Below are 18,290 nucleotides of genomic sequence, written 5' to 3'. Positions count from 1 at the left end.
GTGACTTGACTTTTTGAAAAAATTATCAGCATGTACAAGTTGTGATTTGCATTTTTTTGGAGGGAATACCCATATCAAGTGATCAAGGATCCTTTTATATATCTAAATACTGCCAAGCTCAGAAAGTAAGACAAGTACGTACAGTGTCTGAGGCCAAATGTGAACTCAGGTGTATCTGACTCCAGGCCCAGCAACCCTGTCCATTGTGCCACCTAGCTACCTCTGCATAATTGCATCAGAATTTATAATTACAGCTATAAATTACCTTCAATTTTAATGTTTCTATGAAATTATAATTTCTACAATGACAAAACTTCACAATAATTAAACATATGAGCTTGTATTTAAATGTGAGCATATGTATATTTGTGATAGAGATATACATATATATGTACATATGTATAAAAATATGATATGCTTTTGTTTATCATGTCACCTGTGTGTAAGGCCAAGATCTGGCCAAATAACATGTTCATTTTCATCATAATTTGTGTGACTTGTTATTAAAAATCCTTGTCCAATTAGCAGTTAACTCATTGATCCATCCTCTATACATTGGTGGTAGAAGAAACAGATATTGCTATAAGAAAGGCATAGAAAACAAAATAGGATTATTTGGGAATGTGGAATAGATTGCAAAGATATGGTAAGCAAACTGCCAAAGGCCAGAGAGGAAATACTGCAGTATTCCTAGCAATTACACAGTCTTCTAAGGCAGCAAATAAATGGCTTTTTTCCCCACTTTCTTTCCAAAATATTTCCAGATCAAAAATGTGTCTCCTGGGCAGGATATTGTCATCTAGTAGATTAGTCTCCTCTATTTTATTTAGATGAAATTGTGTACCACTATTACTTCAGATGTAATAATGTGGTTATTGCAACACTGATACTTAGATAATTTTTATCTTCAAATTTTTCTTTAGACTCCCAGCTCATTTTATGAAATCAGGATTAAATGTATCTTTTTCATCAAATACAAAGCTAAAAAAAATCTTAGCCACACTTTTTGTGATCACAAAGAACTGGAAACCAAGGGGTGAAATAAGTAGAAGCATGAGAACAATGTGACTGCAATGTAAATGAAAAATTCACTAAAAGAAAGATGAATTCTCAGTAACTGAAGAATCACTAATTGTCTTGGAGGATTAATTAGTCAATAAGCATTTATTAAGTACTTTTTATGTGTCAGGCACTGTATTGGGGGGTTCAAAAACAAAAGTAAAGCAGTCCCTATCCTCACGGAGCTTATATTCTATCAGGGAGATAACATTTGCGTATATAATTATATAAGCAATAAGTAGTAGGTTTTTTTATTTTTGTTTTTGTTTGTTTTTTGAGAGGGGAAAAACAGCTGAGGAAATTTTTGAAAAGCTTCATGTAGAAGGTAGTGCTTAAGGTGAATCTTGAAGGAAACTAGAGATTATAAGAGGCAGAAGTGAAAAGCATTCTAGGCATGGAGGATGGAGATGGAAAATCCTATGTGCAGAACAGCAATTTGGCATGTGATTAGATTGGGTGGTGTGTGTGTGTGGAGGGAAGTGATGTGTAAGAAAAGTGGAAACATAGAAATAGCCAGATTATCCAGATATTTAAATGCCAAACAGTCTACATTTGATCCACTGGGGTTTACTGAGTAGGGAAATGACACAATCAGACTTGTGCGTTATGAAAATCACTTTGTCATCTGTGTGGAGGATGGATTTGAAATAGAGAGAGGCTTGAGGTTGGGAGACTAAAATTGGGCTTATTGCAATTGTCCAGTCAAGGTATAGATAGGTAAGCCTGAACCAAGGTAATAATAGTGTGATTGAAGAGAAAGGAATGTATATGAAAAATGTGGAGATAAAAATGACAGGAACTAGCTACTGATTTGGTCGTATGGGGTAAGAAAGTCAATGAAGAATTGAGGATGACCCAAAGGCTTTGAACTTGGATGATTAGAAAGATGGTGGTGTGCTTTACAGTATGGTAAGGAATCCCAGAAGAGGGGTGAGTTTGGGAGGGAAGATGATAAATTCTTTCATAGACATGTTGCAATCGAGATGCCTACCGAACTTCCAGTCAGAATGAACAATAAACAGTTGATGATTAGAAGGAAGAGACTTAGGAGGGGGATTTGTAGATCTGGGAGTCATAGGCATAAAGATGGAGAACAGAACCTCCTCTCAACCAATAGGCAAGGGACTCTGAGGGAAAAAAATGCTGTATATATTGTTACTTGGGGTAACTGCTGTTGTTGGTATTGCTTGACTTTATGTTACAAGGGTGGGTTCATTTCAGCAGGGGTTGAATACGGTACAATATATCTAGAAAAGAAATTTTAAAAGGCACTAATAAATCAAATTTTTAAAAAGAAATATTATTTATGAAACCCTGTCTTTTGTTGTGTTTGTATTAAAAGTGATTTTGATACATAATGAGCCATTTCTCATAGTTTTTATTGCAATGAGAAGACATGGTTTGATAGTTATTGATACCTCCTTGCTTGTCTTATTTGCTCAGATCTTTTCCATTCCTTTGTAATTGTTCTGTCTGTGAGATGCCTTGAAATCAATCTTATGAAGATTGTGTCACCTCTAGCAGAAATTCCTTCTGTTTCGGTTCCGACCCTATTTGCTACTTCTGCATGTAGCATACCGGGTACTGGGGTGATCGATCAAATTTTGTTGTTCCAGAATATTATGACAAGTAATTTCTTAATTTAGAATGAAAATATTTTTGTTTATTCTACAGATTTATTTGGAAGGTTTATTTTAAGAGTTAACATATCTTTTTAAATTATTTTTTTTAATCTCCATAGGTTTGGAGTGAATTGTCTTATTCAGTTTGAGGATTTTGCCAATGCAAATGCATTCCGTCTCTTGGAGAAGTACCGAAACAAATATTGCACATTCAACGATGACATTCAAGGTAATAAAACATTCTGTCTCCTTTGTATTGAAGGCAACAAAAATGTGCTCCAATTAGCTTATTAATTTTATGCAGACCGATACGCTCAGAAAACACGTCGTGGCAAGATAATGCGCTAACAAGCCGTAGTTGGGGAATGGATCATTAGATTTCTGGGATCATAGATTTTGCGCCAGAATGAACGTCAGACGCCTTCTAGTCCAACCTTGGCACCGTTTCTTCTATTATCTCTAGTGATTCTTCGAAAGAAAAAGAGCATGTGATTGTAGAGTGTTAGGACTGGAAAAGACTTTAAAGATCGTCTAGTCCATCGCCTCGTTTCGCAGATAGAAAATTGATGCCCAGAGTCTTTGAAGAACAAAAAAATTGAGCGTGTGAAAACCTGACTTCAAACACGTTTTAGAATAATACACAATATCCATTCAACCATCTTTGCAATTTCTGTGCCACATTTTAACCACAGTTATCTTTCAAGGCCCTGTACCACATTTTCCCTTTTCTCCCAATCTGACTGTCCACTGCAAACTTGCATATCTCATCTCTACCCTAGAAGGAGGTACTCTCCTGGATGTCTACCACTTCCGCTTGCCCCTTCTTATGTGATCTCCCCTACCCAAAAAAACAAACAAACAGTGTTCCCCCACTTTCAATTAATTTCAACATAACAATCACTTAGAGTGTGCAAGGTACTGTGATAATCAGTGGAGATACTGAGGCAAAAAGGAAATTGTCCCTTTCTTCAAGGAATATACATTTGAGTTCTAGCATTTTGTGTTTCTAACTCCTTCTGTATTAGGTGATGACAGCAGTGTTCCCAAGACCTAAAGTTCTAGTCTTCTTGGAAGGTTAGAATGGAATGGGTAACAGAAATCACTAGAACCTAGATGTGTGAATGAACAGGCAGGCAGAGAGTTTCTTCAGTACTGAAGTGAATCAGCCCTGAGAATAAAGCAACCTTTCCAGGGAGGAAAGAATGGTCAAGGGATATTGACACCTTAGGAAAATCTCACTCAAGAACTGAATGCCCAGAAAATTAAAATGGGGAGCACATAAAACAATGACTCAACAACATAGCAAGAAATATCAAAAATAATCCCTTTCCAAAAAAGAAAAAAAAATTGAAGAAATACAGTATCAAAGCCGCTTACTTGGAAAACAGGTCAAGGAGTTATAATCTAAGAATTTTCTGACTCTAAAAGTTGTGATCAGAAAAAAAGTTGATACCATATTTCAGGAGATTGTAAGTGAAATTGTGATAATTTGTGATGATTACTGAGTGAGAATAGTAAATAATTTACATATTTTTTAGCTGCACATGCCACTTTTACAAAAATTGACCATATATGTGGACATAAAGACCTTACCAGAAATGTATGGGAATACTAAATGCGTCATTTACTAATCATAATGCAGAAAAAAAATTATTTAATAAAGACCCCAAAAAAAAGAATTTAAAAGTAATTGAAGATATATAAGATTATAGAGAATTGAAGGGTCAAAGAATGAATTATAGAAATAATATAAATTTCATCAAAGAAATGACAATAATAAAGCAGCGCACTAAAACTTATGGGTTACAACTTAAACAGTTCTGGGAGGAAATCTATATTTCAGTGTTTTTGTCAACAAAAGAGAGGAAAAAATTGATTGGCATGTAATTTAAAAAAAACTTGAACAACAAAAATCCTCAACTATATAAAAAGTAAAAATTATGAATATTAAAAAGCAAACTAATATTATTAAAAGCAAAAATCATCGAACTGATGAATGAAACTAGAAACTTTAAAAAAAGGAAATCAAATTATATCAAAACTAAAAAACTACTTATAACAATTGAAAAAGAAATAATGGAAATTATTAGAAACTCTTCGCCCAGTAATATGCTAGCAAAACTGATAATTTAAAGAAAATAGATGAATACTTTAAAAATATAAAATAGGCAAATTAACAAAATCAGAAATAGGTTAATTAAATAACCCAACATCAATGAAAAAATGAACAAGCCATAAAATAATCCCCAAAGAAAAAAATTCTAGGACCAGCTAGATTCACAAGTGATTTCTATAAAATGCTCAAAAAGCAGTGAATTCACAGAGTATGTAAACTGTTTGTAATAATAAAAAAGGAAGGCACTGTTCTATTCCTTTGCTGTTGTTCAGTTGTGTCTAATTCTTAGTGCCCCATTTGGGGTTTTCTTGACAGAAATACTGGATTTGTTTGCCATTTACTTCTCTAGCTCATTTCACAGATGAGGAAACTGGGGTACATAGGATTAAGTGTCTTGCCCATGGTCACACAGCTATTAAGTTTCTCAGGCCTGATTTGAACTCAGGAAAATCAGACTTCCTTACTGCAGGCCTCACACTCTATCCACTGTGCCACCTAGCTGCCAGTCCTTTCCTATGATACAAATATAATTATCGTACCTAAACCTCAGAGAAACAAAGCAAAGAAAACTATAGACCAAAAATCCCTAATGAACATTGATGCAAATTTTAAAAATAAAATATTAGCAAGTAGGTTGCAATAGTACATTTGCAAGATTATATGCCCATTTAAACCCATTTAGTTTATAGTGGAAATGCAGGGTTGGTTTGACATAGGAAAAATTATAAATATCATAAACAATGAAAAAAAAAGAAATTTAGAGAATAAGCATAGGTAAAAGGAAAGCAGAAGATAATGTGATTGTATATACTTAGAGACCCAAAGAGAGTCAACTAAATAATTAATTGAAAAAGTAATTTCAATAACATTATAAGATAAAATCTAAACCCACATAAATCATCAGCATTCTAATATATCACAAAGAAAAATCAGCAAAAAGAGCTACAAAGAGAAATTCCATTCAAAATAAATATATAGTTGTGAAACTTTCTATTTAGGCTACAGGTCTTTGACCTCCCCCATTCCTTATCCTTGAACCATGTATCTCACAATATTTTTTTGCAGTCTTCCCCTTTTCCCACCTTTACATTGAAATCATATCAAAATGTATGCTAATTTACTTTTAAGAGTTTTAACAGATTCTTCATATGATTTCTCCACCTCTTTATGTTGGCATAAACTAAAACTATTTTCATGGAGATTGTTTCACAGATACTTGTCCTGAGCACTACAATATTACACAACCAAATGATCCTTGTTGCTTTTCTTGTTGCTTTTGGATACACCATAAAATGAACTCTACTAATTCTTTTAAATTTGTCTTTCCAAGGTAAATATCTGAGTGAGAAAGAACTGATGGAGTCAGAAAGTAGATTGAAGTATAGTATTTTTCGCTTCCTTTTTTTCATGGTTCTTTTTTTTTTCTTTTAGTCTGTTTCACAATGTGACTAATGTAGAAATGTTTTGCATGATTACACATTTATAAACTATATCAAACTGCTTACCATTCTCAGGGAGGGAATGAGGAAGGGAAAAAGATTTAAAACTCAAAATTTTTTTAATGAATGTTTAAAATTGTCTGTATATGATTAGGGGAAATTAAAATATTATTTTTTAAAAACAAAATCAAGAAAAAAAGAAAATATCTGAGCTATCCTTCAGTTTACCTGCATCTTCCTTTCTTCTTCTGCTATATTCTCTGCAAGAACATCAGTTCCTGATAGTAATGCCTTTATAGGTCATTGTGGAAGGACTTCACATTTAGAATACCAACAGCTAAGTTAATGCTTTTATATATTTTTAAAACCATAATTCTTAGTACACTAGGCTCCTTCGTGAAGGCTATTTCAGAGTCAAAGGGAGCCATACAAGATTGAATGTTATTTTGCAGTTTCCTTTGTTTCATAGGTTGCCATGGCCAAAGGATTCATCACTGAGTCATCAACTAGAATGAGCCTCTCCACACTCAACTAAATTGTGTCCTCAGAGGGCAGGAAAAAAAAATCTCTTTCTGAGATTATTCTCAAAACATTTCCAGCATGATAGAACCTGCCACGGCTTATGCTTTTCTGCCATGGTCTTGAGAACCCAGGGTCACCTCTATTCCTTCATGAAGCATAAGAATAGGAATTAGTGTGGGAGAAAAATCATAGAATCTTAGACTTCAAACAGACCTTAAACGTCATTCAACTCATACTTCCTTTCAACTTAACTTTTAAAATTTTTAATAAATTTTATTGATATCTTTATTTTTGTAAAGCTTAGTCATCCTCCACTCTGAAATCTCTTATAACAAAGATTTTTTATGAGGAAGAAAATAAATAAAGTTCAGCAAAACTCACCAACATATCCCAAAATATCTTACATTATATACATTGTTCTACTCCAGTGAACTACTCCCACATCTCTACAAAGGAGTGGAGGGATATGTTTTCTTATATCTCTTTTGGGGACCCATGCTTATTTATAATTGCACAATATAATTTTACTTCATTTTGTGGCTAATGTTCTTTCCATTTACATTATTGTCATTTTTAGTTGATTTTGTGGCTCTCCTTCTCTTTGTTTCTTAATTTTTTTAATTTAGTTTTTCCAATTAATGAAAATATTTTCTTTGTCTTTACAAAGTTATTGTAGAAATTGTTTTCCTTACTCAACTCACTTCACTTTGCATCAGTTCACACAAGTCTTGCCAATTTCTCTAAAACTGACCTTTATTATTTCTTATAGTATAGTAGGATTCTATTACATTTATATACCATAATTTGTTCAGCCATTGCCCAATTTGGGCACCCCTCTTTGTTTCATTATTTACTACCACAAAAAGAGCTGCTATAAATATTTTTGTGTGTATAGTTTATTTCCTTCTTCCTATGATCATTTTAGGATATAGATCTAGTAGTGGCACTGCTGGGTCAAATGATATGAACGGTTTGTTAACTTTGAGGGCATAATTTCAAATTGCTTTCCCAAATGTCTGATTCAGTTTACAACTCACTCCATAAATGTCCCTGTTTTTGCTACAGCCTTTCTCCTCCAGAATTTGTCATTTTCCCTGTTTTGGTCAGCTTTCAAACTTTATGATTGTAGGGTAGAACCTCAGAGTTGCTTCTAATTTACATTTCCCTGCTAGTGATTTGGAACATAAATAGGTTGATAAGTTCCTCTGAAAACTGCCTCGTCATATCCTTTATTATAAATTTGAATTTATATCTTTTAAATCTTTTAAATTTATATCTTTGTCAGAGAAATTTGATGATGTTATTTTCCTGTTACTTATTTCCCTTCAAATTCTTGCTGTATTAATTTTGTTTGTGCAAAAACTTGATCATCTCTACCCTTTGTGCGTGCACTCTTCTATCTGGAGATCTGAAAGTTATTTTCTTCCTCACTCCTCTATAATTTGTTGAGCATGTTACCCTTTATGTCTAAGTCACAGAACCTTTTGGAGTTTATATTGGCATATGTTGTGAAATGTTAGTCTATACCTAGTTTCTGTAAGATTGCTTTCTAGCTTTCTCAGAAGTTTTTGTAGAATATTGAATTCTTCACCTAATATTTGGAATGTTTGGGATTATCAAACATAAGGCTATCATTCAACTTACTTTAAAAGAACTTAATAGAAAGGAGATACCTTGTGACAATGAAATTACTAGTTGGATAGCTGGGTGGTGCAGTGGATAAAGCACCAGGCCTGGAGTCAAGAGAGGTCTGGTTTCAGATTTAGTCTCAGACACTTACTAACTGTGTGACCCTGGACAAGTCACTTAACCCCTACTTGCCTCAGTTCTTCATCTGTAAAATGGGTACACCTTAGAGGAAAAAAATGGCAAACCCATTCCAATATCTTTGTCCGAGGGGTCATAACAAATCAGACATAATTGAAAGACTACACAACAACAAAATCACTAAATTATTGAAATATTTGTTCCATTTTAATTACGTAGTTATGTCATCAAAAATTTTTTTTAAATCAAAGACGGAATTTATCCCTGTGCACATTTCCTCTCTTAATGGGTTATCCCCTGACAGGTTTTGGTCTTGGTGAAGGCCTGAGCTCTAGGTCTGCTTGTAGCACCCTCACCTTCCATCCTCCCCGCTTTCTACAAAATCTCTTTTCTTATTTGGATACTTTTGATGGTTAAAGAACTCACCATACAAATATACATCATCTGACAAGATCTTTCATCACAGTCCCCAGAATACTTGGAAAGTATTCACAACTCAGAAATCACAACTCAATCTCATTGGCTAACTGACAGATACTCAGAGATACCCAATTCTGTGAGCTGTCTTTATCACTCTCTTTTTCCTTTCTAACTAAAGCTTCATTCTTGAGACACATTCACTACACCTCTATTCATTCTTCCACAAACTTCCAAAGTTAAATAATTGAATGTACCTTCAGTCTTGCTGCTGTGACATAATCTCTTTGCTTCCGCAGACCCTTATCACTTTAATCACACCATCTCATTATAGACTCTCTCCACTCTTAAGCCCATCACTAATTTCCTCATGTTCTTTAGCTCTCAACACATGGTCATAAGTGTACTTACTAATCACCATGATTAGGTGAATGTTTGGAAGGTAATTAACACTCAAGAGCAATTGTATTCTCCTGCCAATCAAGTGAAGAGCCATTTCCCCTTCAGCAACAATCAGTGCATAGAAGAAACAGCAGTTCTGAAGGTATGACTCACTAAAAAGTGAGTCCTTTTTGTTATAGTGTCTCATAATTTCATGTACTTTTTGTTTAGGGGTAGGATAATCCGTCATGGGATAATTCACAGACACCACTATAATCTCTGTTTTACTGAGAAACAGTAAAATAGCCCTGTATAAAAATTAGTCTTGGCCCAGATTCACAGCAAGTATAAATGGCCGCATGCTCAGTGAGCCAGGATTTTTTTTTTTTTAAGAATTTTCTTTAGTAAAGAAAACAAATAGTTTTTATCCCAGATCAATTTCATGTTAATTTCGTCCACTTAAGAAATCTGGCCAAGATTTTCATAGGCTGAATACCCATTAAGGAAGTTACTTAAAATCAATTTACAACTGTTGCTCTTCCTAATAAGTCAAACTGAAATTCTAAAAGCTTAATCTAGAGATTAAGCCTAGCAGGCATTTTACTTTGGATATATAGCATACACAAATAAATGGCTCTTTGATCTCTTTCATATGGAAATTCCTCACAGTAATTCAGATTGTAACCCATACGTAATTGTCAATACCTTTTAACTCTTGTCCACATGTCTCCTTAATTTCACCACAGGAGGTAAACTTATTGTTTGAAAGGCCTTCCCTACTCTCCTGATATCATGAAAATATCAGTGAATCACCCTAGCTATCCCTCATTCTCACATAACTAACCATTTTCTATTGTGATCGTGTGTCTTCTTAATGACATCTTTGAAGCTAGTTCTTGTCATGGTAATTGGCATTTGTTTGACAATCCCAGCCTGAATCTCTTCAACCTAACTGCAGTAAAATTATTGTACTATTCTCTTTTGAGGAAAGCTATCCAAAAACTGATGGATCTTTTTGCTATTCAGGTAACCCAGGGCAGGTTGCAAAAGGGAGCAGCTGGCTCAAATCCTTAGGGTGAGAAGTGGGATATGAAGATAATACAAGGAATCTCACCCATAGGATGGGGATAAGTGAGCATTTCAAGTGAAGGATGATGACTTCAACTGTTGTGTAGTCAGAGTCAGGGCCTGTGTGTGTTTGGAGAGGGAAGAAGGGGACCTGTGTGATTAGACTTTAGATGGCATCAAGAAAAGCTGTCAACATTGATAATCATAAAACGGGAAGAAGAAAAAAAAAGCATGAGCTTTATGAAATAATGCCAATTATAATTAGCCATATTAACTTCTTACTTAATTACTACTACTACATGTGAGTATATTACTACTGTAATATAGTAAAGTTTATGTATATCATTAAATGTGTCAAATTGTATATTTTCTTGGATTACAATACTAAACTCTTACTTGCTCAGCTTTCAAAGTTTGTGTAGTATGCATGCCAGTGTAAATAACTTTTTTAAATTGGAGGGACTTGTTAACATTGTTAACAATGATAATCCATAATTGAACATCATTTTACAGATTCAGTTCTCTCCAGGGTCATTAATGACCTTCTTATTCTAAATCCCATGTCTTTTTTATATCCTCATACTCTTAGTCCACTTCATGTCATTTACACTAGACCACACCCTTCTTCTTGAGACCCCCTCCTTTGTAGGCTTCTGTGAAACTTCTTTACTTCTGATCCTGTAACTTCAATTATTTCCTGTGAGAAGATAAATTCCCAAGTCCATATCTCCACTCCCAACCCCTTCCTAGAGCTTTAAGCTCTTATTTCAGACAGCGTGCTAGTCTGATAGCCTTTGTACTTTTAAACATGCCCAAAAATGAACTCATCATCTTTTCCCTCAGTGTGCCCCTTCCCCATCTTCTCTATTTCTCTTTTTCTTTGGGAGTGAGGTGGGGAGGCAATTGGGGTTAAGTGACTTGCCCCAAGCCACACAGCTAGACAGTGCTACATGTCTTAGGTTGAATTTGAACTCAGGTCCTCCTGACTCCAGGGCAGGTGCTCTATACACTGTACCGCCTAGCTGCCCCACCGTATTTCTCTTAATATACAACTATCCATAGGCCACCCAGGCTTGTAACCTTGGAATCTTCTATCTTTCATTCTTTTTCACTGCCCTCATCCAATCCTTTGCCAAATTCTGATTGTTTCTGCTTCCACAATAGCTCTCCACTCTGACTCTTTTTCTCCATTCACATTACAACTATGGTAGTTCAGGCCCTCATCCCTTCCTTAGTAATTGTAAGAGCCTTCTACAAACTTTGATGCCTCTAGTCTATCCACTTTCTAATGCATCTTTAACACAACACTATGATTGCACCATTCCTGTATTTAAAAAAAAAAACCTTATTGATTCTCCATTGAGTACCAAATAAAGTATAAACTTCTGATCTTTGCATTCAAAACTCTCAACAGTCTGTCTCCTGCTTGTTCAGCCTGATCTCATACTGTCTTCCTTAACTCACTCAGTCTTCCTGCCACTCTAAATTATTCTCTTTCTCTCCTTTTTATCCTTGAATAGAGATCTTTATTGTACTTGTATCACCAGTGTCTAACACAGCACCTGCCACATAACAGATGCTTAATAAGTGCTTGCTGATTAATTGACTGATTCATCTTGGCCCCTCCAGTTTCCGTATATTTGACTACTTTATCTCTTGTGCCCGGAATTAATTCTTCTTCCTTTTTCCTCTGTTGATGTCTTCATCTCTCTTAAGACCAGATTCCTACATGAACCCTTCTGTGAAACCTCTGACTTCTCAGGTTAAAGTGTTCTGTTCCTCCTCAAGTTTCTCATAGCATTTTTCCTGGTCTCCTTTACATTTCTCTCACTAAATCTCCCTCATTCCTCTCCTTCATTAAATTGTAAGTTCCTTTGAGGCAGGAATGCTTTTTATGTTGGAATTATCTGTGTATTTTTAATGCCTAAACATTAGGTGGATTGAGTTAAATTAAATTGAATCTTTACATTTTATTACAAAATAATGGGATAAGGAATCTTTTTTTTTGTAATAACAAGCCATTAACACTTGAACATACACACGCATGTCACACACTAATAAAAATCAGTCGTCGTTGAAAATTACTTCTTAGATCTCACCCTAGTACAAATATTTCCTTATTGCCTGCTCCATAGTCAGCACAGCTGAATCCAGTAAATAAGCCATGAATCCAGACCATTGTTAACTTCCTATTTTCTAAACATCCTAGTGTCAAGAATGAACCAAAGACAAAGCCAAGCTTTCTAATCTTTGACATACAAAGAATGTTGATCCCACAGGCAAAAATAGGATAGATGGGAAGGATCTGATTTTACTAGTTAGTATGCTTACTTTAAAATGAAAAGAATACCAGGAACCTCACATAAAAAAACCTTTCTTTAGTGAAAATGTAAAGTTGTCACTATTGCAGTTTATACACACATGCTCACATGCACAGATACACACACTCTTTCAGGTTTCCTCTCTTCCATCAAGCAAACCATAAAATTAATGCAAGCCTCATCCTTATGATAACATTCATGAGACCGCTAACATTGGAATAGGAAGCACCCTAACTACAGGTGGCTGACAATGAATTGCCTTAAATTGATTGACAGTGGATTAAAGCTATTCAAACAGTATACCTCAAGTTACAATAATTAGGCTGTGTAATGTACCATGTGTTACTTCAGGTATAGCCCTGAAGTCTCCCTAAAACAGGGTTTCTTAACCTTCTTTGTGTCATGGACCTCCTTTGCAATCCAGTGAAGCCTACAGATGTTGTCTCTGAATGTTTTTAGAAGTATAAAATAAGATACTTAAGATTGCAAAGGAAACCAATTATATTGAAATGCAGTTATGAAAGAAAATTATTTTAAACAAGTTTCAGAGATCTTAGGTTAAGAACCTCTGCCCTACAGTCTATAACCTCTTAGGAATGAGGGATAGGGACGCCATTGTCAACAAGACTGTATACTGGGGAATATGTTTCAGACCCTCAGGCATTCTTTTCTATTTATTGTATTATTTGTCTACTTTAAAAGATTATTTTATCTTTTCATGGTATTTCAAAAGCAGTTTTAGACCACCATTTGAAAATATTGATTGAGAAAGGTTGGAGCCCAGAAACTTTGAGGGCACTCCCAGTTCTGTCCCTCTTTGATTTTTTTATTCTAAATAACAAAATGTAAGCTCAATAACTGGCTAATTACTGTTTGAACATTATTCAAAGGAAATAATTATCTGTTGCAGGAACAGCATCTGTTGCGGTTGCGGGTCTCCTTGCAGCTCTTCGCATTACTCAGAACAGCCTGTCTGATCACACGATTCTATTCCAAGGAGCTGGAGAGGTACTTTAGCACAGTTTTATATAGTTTTAATTATTAATAAAATATCTGAGATATTTTGACAGATTTGTAGTAAATTTTGCTGTGTCCTTCCTCAAGGACGCCCAAGGTAAGTAACGTACCTACTTATTTTCACAAGAAAAACATGATTGCTCCATTTAAATTTCATTCACACACACTGATGAAAAAAAGTTTCTACTCCTTGAACATATATGAAGGCCTTTAATAAAACGTGTAATTAAAATATTAAATCTTCTAACAAGCAGTTTTCTCAAAATAACTTTAAAATTCTAAAGAAAAAGGAGTATAGGATTTCCCAGTGTATTCTCAGTGTTCATATGCAAAACATCCTAAACTGTTGGCAGGACCTGGCCATTAAGTCAAAGTTATTCACTGTTATGTTATCTTTTTCTGTATTTTAATCATCTAAGAAAGAAAAGACTAGATTTTGGTAATAGCAGTTCATCGCCAGAAACAGAATTAAAATGTCGACTGAATCTGAACTCCTTGTAGGCAAATTGCCCAGATATGTTTAGAATTATTAAATATAAAACCAGTATGGGAATGGAGGAATGCTTTGTGGATTGTTTTTTATTTTTTTAAAAAGCTTATAATTCCAAGTCTAATATGATTTTGAGTGAAAAAAGATAGATTTTGTTGGATAGAGAAGTGAATGTGTTATATGGGTATTTAAAACTGTTTTTGCCTCTGTGGAGCTTTTTAAGGAGACTATCATTTAAAAAAAAACACTCCTTGGGTTTTTATGGGCGCTTGAAGCTAGAATTTTTAATGGAAAATATTAATAACTGACATACAGAACACAAAAACTAAGAAACGCATTGGTTTACTTTAGGGAAGTCATCAATTTATTGCATATTAATTTGGAAGCACAAGAAAAGTCAGGGCTGAGATGACTCTTTGCTGAGATTTAAATTCTTTACCACATCTTGGATAAATGTTTATGTACAGCATTTCAGTTTGGAAATTCTGTTCTCTGAGTTTCTAAAGAGATCTGGTAAATGGAAAAGGTCATTTTGGGATAGTCAGAAACCACCAAAGAATGGTTTGTAGTTGAAAGATTCAAAAAATAGAGATATTCTTTAATTTTGAGATTTTTTTTTAATTTCATAGGTTTTGTGATATTTCATAGAATTTACTAAATAGAAAAGGTTGGTTCTTTTATTGAAAATCACATCCTAAACTTACCCAAATTAAGAAAGCAGATTAATGTTTAGAAGTATAAACTTTTAAGGACACAGACCTTTTATCAGTGAGCTTCTTTCATATTTCTGCCTAATTTTGTTGATTTGCAGTAAAGTAGCCATAATCCACTTCTAACTCTCTTTACCCACTTCAGGGAGTCTAGCCTTAATATATAGGTCATGTAATTTCATGGTCTTGGTAATACTATGTAGGATTTTATTAGCTTTGACTGAACGTTTTCTTCCTTTTTTTTTTTTTGGTGAGGCAATTGGGGTTAAGGGACTTGCTCAGAGTCACACAGCCAGTAAGTGTTATGTGTCTGAGACTGGATTTGATCTCAGTTCTTTCTGACTCCAAGACTAGTGCTCTATCCAATGTGCCACCTAGCTGCCCCTGAACATTTTCTTTCAATCCCGTCTTGATTAAATTGTCAGAAAACACTATGCTCAGTAAAAGTAGTGATTTACTGTTACATTTTGTTTTGTAGGGCTAAAACACTGTTAGTAAACATAATATTAATTGGATAAAGAGGAAGACCAAATACTACTCTTTTTAGATTATTCAATATGGAAAAACTACTTTTCACCCAACATGAGTAGAAGTAAAAGTATAGTAGCTTATCAGTTAAATCCTTTTCTGTGCATTTTTAATTATCAAGACAGAATAATCTAAATTACAAGTTTCAGTAAAATTCTATGAATTAAAAACTTTAAAAATCTTTTGTTTTTATAGTCTCTGTTTATTATAACTCTTCCTTAGGCTGCCCTGGGGATTGCGAACCTTATTATTATGGCCATGGAAAAAGAAGGGATATCCATGGAGAAAGCCATTGAAAGGATATGGTTGGTTGACTCAAAAGGATTAATAGTTAAGGTAAGTCTTTGTTTCTATTAACCATAATAAACATTTATTAGCCAAATTGGTTGATCTTTAAAAAAAAAAAAGAAAGAAAAACAATTTTTTTCTGCAGCTATGCAAAACATATTTCTAGTCATGTTAAGAAAATACAGAAAGAAAAAGAAAGTTTTAAGAAGTATTCTTCGATCTGCATTCAGACTACATAATTTTTTTCTCTGGAGATGGATAGCATTTTTCATCATAAATCCTTCAGAAGTGTCTTGGTTCTCAGTTGCTGAGAATAACTAAGTCATTCACAGTTGATCATTGTATGGTATTGCTGTTAGTGTATACAATGTTCTTCTGGTTCTACTCACTTCACTTTTCATCAGTTCATGTAAGTCTCTCCATATTTTTTTGAAAACACCCTGCTCATCATTTCATATAATAACACAATAGTATCCCATCCTAAACACATACCATAACTTGGTTATCCATTCTCCAGTTGATGGGCATAACCTCAATTTCCAATTCTTTGCCATCACTGAGAGAGCTGCTATCAACATTTCTGTGCATATAGGTCTTTTTCCTTTTTGTTTTTTATCACTATGGGATACAGACCTAGTAGTAGTACTGGTAGATCAAAGGATGTGCATGGTTTTATAGCCCTTTGGGCATAGTTTCACATTACTCTACGGAATGGTTGAATCAGTTCACAACTCCACCAACTGTGCATCAATGTTTCAATTTCCTCATGTTCCTCCCAACATTTATCATTTTCCTTTTCTGTCACATTAGCCAATCGCAGAGGTAAGGGGTGGTACCAATCAGTAGTGATATGACTATAGATAGCTTTGATTACTTTGTCTGAAAAATGCTCTGTGATATTCCTGGGTATTTTCATTTTGAGATCTCTTTCAAGAGTGATTGGTGGATTCTTTCAATTTCTATTTTATCCTCTGGTTCTAGAATATCAGGGCAATTTTCCTTGATAACTGGAAAGGTGATGTCTAGCTTCTTTTTTTTTTTTTTTTTTGAAGAATTTTTTCTTCAGTGAATTTTTGTACATCTTTTTCCATTTGGCCAGTTTTATTTTTTAAAGTGTTCCTCTCTTCATTGGATTTTTGTGCCTTTTACCATTTGACCTATTCTGTTTTTTAATGTGTCATTTTCTTCAGTATTTTTTTGTGCCTCCTTTGCCAAGCTCTTGTTTCTTTTTTCATGATTTTCCTACATCACTGTCATTTCTTTTCCTAATTTTTCTCAGTATCTCTCATTTGATTTTTTTAAAATCCTTTTTGACCTCTTCCAGGAATTCTTTTTGCACCTAAGACCAATTCACATTTCTCTTTGAGGCTTTGGATATAGCAGTTTTGACTTTGTTATTTTCTTCTGAATTTGTGTTTTGATCTTCCCTGTAACCTTAGTAACTTTCTATGGTGAGAATCTTTTTTTGTTTGCTAATTTTTCCAGCTTATTTCTTGACTTTTAGCTTTATATTAAAAATGGGCTATCCTCCCAGGGTAGAGGGGACACTGTCCCAAATTTAAGGTTTTTCATGCAGCTGTTTTTAGAGCTGGCCCATGAGGTTTGTAAGTTTTCCGTTCTTCCAAAGTGGTGTGATCTAAGGAGAAGTGTGTTTACTGCTCTCCTGGCCTGTGCTGTGGTCTGTGAACAGTCTCAAGCATCCTTTTCTGATCTGGAATTATGACCAAGGTCGCTGCTCCCTTGTGGCTGCACAGTCTCACGTGCTACCCTCTTCATCCTGGGACTACGACCCAGGACTTCAAGCCAGATCTGAGTATGGGGTAATACAACAGAGTTCTGTACTCAGTGCCAACATAGGGACCCCTATAATATTTTAACCAGTTGTCCAAGCCTTTATTGTCTGTGGGCTACGAGCTCCAGAAGTAACTGCTACTGATTCAGTTGCTCTCAGTTCTTCCTAAGGTTTCCTGTGGCTTGGCATGTAGTGGCACAGCCTGTGCTATATTGTGCTCCACTCTCACTGTAGTGCGATAGATCTTTTCTGCTGACCTTCTGAGTTGTCTTGAGCTGGAAAATTGTTTTACTTTATCATTTTGTGGGTACTCCCACTCCAGAATTTGTTTTGAGGCACTATATGAAGTTGTTTAGAGCAGAATTTGGGAGAGCTCAAGCAAGTCCCTGACTTTTCTCCCCCCATCTTGGCTCCACCCACTACTGGCATCACAGGGCCACAATTTGATACTATTGATTAAACACCCAAAGTGAAAAACACCACCAAGGTAGGATCCCTTTTTTAAAAGTTCGCTATCTAAATTGGACCCAAATGGAAGTGTTTATGGGATAGAAGAGAAGCAGAAATAAAATGAAAAGGCATCTTTTCAACCAGTCCCTCTGCTACTTTTTTTCAGTTATGGAGTTAGGGTTCTTAAAAGAAGTAATTGAGGAAACTTTAGTGAAGTGCCTCTTGAAAGCAGTCTATACCAAATTAGCCACTCTTTGTGCTGCTGTAAGTCAAACAGCTCTAGAAAAACAAATCAATCTTTAC

The 18,290-nt window shown here is 34.8% G+C and overlaps 1 protein-coding gene across 1 annotated transcript in view; it reads left to right on the top strand.

Annotated features, from left to right (window-relative positions):
- ME1 (malic enzyme 1) overlaps nt 1-18,290 on the top strand; it is a 264,699-nt gene that overhangs the window by 213,638 nt on the left and 32,771 nt on the right. The window contains exons 7-9 of the mRNA XM_027856507.1: nt 2,801-2,910; nt 13,623-13,720; nt 15,680-15,793. Of these exons, the coding sequence (XP_027712308.1) occupies nt 2,801-2,910; nt 13,623-13,720; nt 15,680-15,793 (322 nt within the window). The remainder of the gene's footprint in view (nt 1-2,800; nt 2,911-13,622; nt 13,721-15,679; nt 15,794-18,290) is intronic.

Source organism: Vombatus ursinus, unplaced genomic scaffold (assembly GCF_900497805.2).
Source record: "Vombatus ursinus unplaced genomic scaffold, bare-nosed wombat genome assembly UNPS02000582.1, whole genome shotgun sequence".
In the NCBI taxonomy this organism is placed as follows: domain Eukaryota; kingdom Metazoa; phylum Chordata; class Mammalia; order Diprotodontia; family Vombatidae; genus Vombatus; species Vombatus ursinus.
This window is presented reverse-complemented; position numbering and strand designations above follow the sequence as displayed.